The 4897-nt window shown below is 40.6% G+C and overlaps 1 protein-coding gene across 2 annotated transcripts in view; it reads right to left on the minus strand.

Moving 5' to 3' along the window:
• Positions 1-3967, minus strand: part of gnao1a (guanine nucleotide binding protein (G protein), alpha activating activity polypeptide O, a) — a 100064-nt gene extending 96097 nt beyond the window's left edge. For both annotated transcript variants that reach the window (XM_040133998.1, XM_040133997.1), the window contains exons 1-2: positions 3850-3967; positions 3003-3045 (exon numbers count right to left, since the gene is read on the minus strand). In XM_040133998.1, coding sequence (XP_039989932.1) covers positions 3003-3045; positions 3850-3967 — 161 coding nt within the window. The remainder of the gene's footprint in view (positions 1-3002; positions 3046-3849) is intronic.
• Positions 3968-4897: the final 930 nt, after the last annotated feature.

The following is a 4897-nucleotide window of genomic DNA, read 5'->3' on the forward strand; positions in this document are numbered from 1 at the left end:
CCACTCAATGAGATCACATGCACAGTTGTGACAAACACTGCAGTTCAATATACACACCATAAAGTCTAATTCTAAATCTAATCCGCTCATCTCTGTCTCTCTCTGTCTCTCTCTGAAGAAAGGATGCACACACCCACACACAATTGGTCACTTGAGCACACCCCAGATGTTCAAAGCACTGTGAAAGAAAATCCAGTAAGGGCTTTCCACTCCTCTGATGCGGTCCCGGAAATAGCCGAGCGTCTCTGAACAGGGACATAAAGGCTACCCTAGCAGGGCGCTGTCCACCACTTGAAAAGCTGCTTCCCTCTCTATACTATCGGATGCCCTTTGTAAAGAAATAAAAACACTAGAATTTATTGTGAAAAAAAATATACATTTGGGCCTCCAATAGCACCGCTCAAGAACTTATTCCAGTTTGGAAGTTTGTAGTTTTGCAAACAGAAAGGTGGCTCTCCCTTAAGAAGAGAATTTTTTTGGGGCATCTTGTATTACGTTGCTTTCTATCCACAAATAAGGTGGCCCCTGAGGAGCATGCAGACTGGATTAAATAAACCCAGGAATCTCTTAATAATTAACAGATGACATTCTTCGCTAGATCCTGTTTTATCATCAAATCCCTAAGAATTAGCAAGAATAGCTTGTAGACTGTAACCAGACAGAAGACACAAGGAGGTGGCAGGGCTTGAATGATTGAAAGAAGTGAGCGTGGTGTAAACCAGATGAAAGAAATCTGGCTCCCTTTCTGTTCACATATCCCGCAAAATTCATCTTATAATAGTAATCTTATACAGCCATAATGTGTGTCTGTGTAATGTCACAATATAAAAGCAACAACTATGTGGTTCATATCAATATATCTATCTATACAATATCTATAATAACACCACAAGAGGCTCATACCTATATGGACTAATGGAGGCACCTATTAACATGCATTTGTATCACTCCAAGTCACATAAATGTGTAATATACAAAAGTTCAGTGCAATCAAGGCATTCAGTTGCTCCAAAGGTTATGGTCTACTAAACTGTATATATTAAATGAACCTCCCAAAGAGCACTGGTCAATCAGTGTGCAGAATGTGCTGTGTTGCTAGAATTACCATTAACTGCTGAAAAACCAGCTCATCTGGATCCACTGAATCGTGTCCTTATGATGTGTCACTATACGACCATGACTAAAGCCTATTATCGGCTAAAACGCACTCTGCTGTCTGTAAAAAGATGCAGCAGAGGAGACTGAAGAAAAACCATATGTCATGACTGGATTACAGATAAAATGACACATAGGGGGTGGGGGTTAAGTATGCTGTTGATGTGGGCAGCCAACCTTACGCAAGAACTATAGTAAATCCTCTGGGTATATTATAGGATTCTTGCAGTGATATAGTAAATAACAAAATACTATTTAAATATGAAAATGCTAAAATAAGCTCTCCACTAAGTGCCACAGATATAAGGACATCATAATGATACTGTAGGAGAAAAACAAACAGCTTTAATTGAGTCACTAAATTCACTATTAAGTACAACAGATACATGTTAAGCCTCTACAGGAGTAAAACAGAAGTGCTGGAGTAGTATTTTATCTGAGTTATATTGGACTGACCCCTGGTTAGTAGGAAGGCCTTCACAGACACTGACAGCCAATAGGCTACATGGTATTTACATAAAGGGTATTTCAGGCTACAACAGTCAGTGGCAACGTTTGTTGCAATAACAAAAAGTAGCACTTTCATATTTTGGGTCAAAACATCTTAGGGCTGCAAGTAATGATTATTCTCAATTACCAAAAGCCCAAGGTGAAATCTTAAAATGTCTTGACTTGTGTGACCAAAAGATATTCCAATTCCAGTGATACAAAACAGAGAAAAGCGGAAAATCCTCACAACCAACCAATGAATATTTGGCTTTTTTTTAATAGAAAAAACAACTTAAACAATAACTTTATTGTCAAAATAGTTGCTGATGAATTTCCTGCTAACCAACTAATCCATTAATGGATAAATAGTTTCAGCTCTAAAATATATAGTATTATTAAGTAATAGTGCAGTAACAGAGAAGTAGGATTTGTTCTTTAACTGGAAAATCCTGGGAATAGTAGTCACTTGTGTGGGAATATTGTCAGTTTTTGTTAAGGCAGGTGGAAAATATTGAATTCCTTGTGTCTACACCGACTAACCCCTCCACACTGTCAAAGTAGGCCTTAGGCTGTCTTATCCTACCCTTGGGCATCCATATCCTACAACTATGTGATATCAATTACAGATTCCCCCTGTCCTAATACTATTACTAAAATGAATGGTGTGTGACTATGACTAAAAGGTTAAACTGATGTTAATATACTTATTCAAATTTGCTCCAGGATTACTACTTTTATTTCAGTGAGGTCTGGTGACATGGCCACACCTCAAATCTTTAAACTAATGCTATCTTATGCAGCAAAAGTAACAATTTCAAACCAGTTCAGTACATGCTACAAGAGGAAGCACTGGACTTAACTGAACATAAGTGTATAGGCAGTAACAGAAGTGTGTATAACATATTATATGACAAACCATTTGATATAATTCAGTTCAAACAATTTCAACGCATACACAGCAGCAGAGCAAATCACTGCACCTGCTTTATATGTTTTTATTCATACCAAGTTGGTATATCTTTCCATCCACTTAGAGCACCATAAGCAGTTTAAAAAGGGTTGAAAGAGTGTTGCTTGGTCACGTGTTTGACAAGACCACATACCTCACAGTTTGGATTTTGGTCAGGCTCGATAGCAATGTTTTTTTCTTGGGGAAAAAAGTCTAAATGAAGGTATTATAGGCCATCAAGCCACAGCTACAGGCTCATATGTGTGTGATGTGTGATGTGTGTGTGTGTGTGTGTGTGTGTGTGTGTGTGTGTGTGTGTGTGTGTGTGAGAAAGAGACAGAAAAAAAAGTGAGAGAGGGACACATATACACACTATAGGGTTATTAGACCGTGCTTATTAAAGACTTACTTCATCTGTTTGACGATGGTGCTTTTGCCTGACTCTCCAGCCCCTAAGGGATAGGGAGACAAGAAGACAATGTTATACAGGGTGTATGTGTGTATGTTTGTGTGTTAAACAGCAAGATGGAGACAGAGTAAGAGAGAGGAGGGGGGTGGGAGAAAGAGAGTGAGAAAGAAAGGGAGAATCAGCCCCTTACAAACCTAAGTGAATAAGAACAGAGGGGTGGAGATAAAAAGATGGAGAAAGTGGCTGCACCCTTTCTTCCTCAAAATCCTTCTTTATCCCCTCCTTTCATCCTCCATCTTTTAATTTAGCAATTCAAATAGATTAAATAGGCTACTTACAAGATAATTTCCAACAAAGAATCATTGAATCAATCTCCCACACCAAACCAGTGAACAACACTGCCTTTGCTTGGCCCTCCATTGCTGCATACTGCCATTTTTTTTGGCATCCATATGCAGTTATCATCTCTAATGTAGTTCCCACCTTTTACCGACATATTGACTGATTCTGCAGAATAACATTTTACCCACCTCGCATATCTTTGATGGATAACATCCTATTACAGCTAGTAGCGTGAAAGTGATGCAATAAGAAGGCAGGGTGTGTTTAGGAGGCACAATCAAGCAAATCAGTTCCTCTTTGCCCATATACTGGATTTTTGCTCGTCACTGTCTTTTTTAGCATATAAACGTCATTTTTAAACATTTATTTCCACCACTACCCTCAGGCGATCATCTCTTACCAAACGCCCACCCCCCACACCACACCTTTGAAGCCCTGAAGGGTTTTATTTCCCTGTCTTGGCTCTTCAGGCCCTACGGTAGGCAATTCAACCGGCGTCTCTTACCGAGCAGCAGCAGTTTAACATCTTTGGCCGCGGTGAGACCGTCTTCCTTGAGGTTTTTTTCGATGGCTTTGCTCCGGTCCAGAGCCGCCCTCTCCTCTGCGCTAAGAGTACATCCCATGGTTAGAGAACACAGCTTGATAGCGTTACCGGTAACGGGATCCACGAAAAAAAGCAATTAAAAAGGTGGATTCAGCGAAACTTGTGCGTGGAAACAAAGCTGGCTCCTTTTTTTTTTTTATAAATCTTGGTTTATTTCCTCCTTTTCTGCGCTATGCTTTCGATGCCTCTATGATCCCTCAGTCTCTTTCTTTCGCTCTCTGGGCAGCTCCCTCTGTCTCGCTCTCAAGCCGGGGATTCGGCACCGTTAAAGCATTTAAATCAAGGATCCACTCGGTTTGATCCACGGAGCAAAAAAAAAAAAACACGATGTAGCCTCCGCAGCTTGTAGCAGTTTGTTTCTCAAGCGTGGTCTCGGTGTTGGTCAGTCCGTCCGTCCTCCGTATCTATTCTGTTTTTCTGTCGGTAAATCACGGTAACGGTTCTATTCTTTTCCGCTCGTCAATGGTCTGTGTTACTGGGCGGCGGTGAGCTGCGCTGGCATCGTTTGGTTCTCACGGCGGCTCACAGTGGACCTTCCTCCGTTCGGCTCCTCCGAGGCGGGCGACGAAGACTCGCTCTATAATGCTACTGCCTCCCGGTAGCTCCGGTAGGGGCTCGGTCCTTCGTTAGTTCATTCGCTCAATTGCAGGTTGCTGACGTCAAAACAATAAAAAAAAAAAAAATTTAAAATGGGGGGAGAGGGAGAGAGCATCCATACTCCCAGTAGCGCGGCCTGGTGGTGCACTATGTAACACTTTTACAGGCACCTTTTCTCCAATACTGGGCTTTATATTAAACAAATATAAAACGCTATTAATAAAAAAAAAAAAAAACATAGAGTGTTCAATAAATCGAACAACCAATTGCTTTAATTGATAACACACTTACTCAATGAGGTCAACACCAAAAGACGTGAATTTGTGAGCTTTAAGTAACCTTAGCAAACAAA

This window comes from Xiphias gladius, chromosome 8 (assembly GCF_016859285.1).
Source record: "Xiphias gladius isolate SHS-SW01 ecotype Sanya breed wild chromosome 8, ASM1685928v1, whole genome shotgun sequence".
Classification (NCBI taxonomy): domain Eukaryota; kingdom Metazoa; phylum Chordata; class Actinopteri; order Istiophoriformes; family Xiphiidae; genus Xiphias; species Xiphias gladius.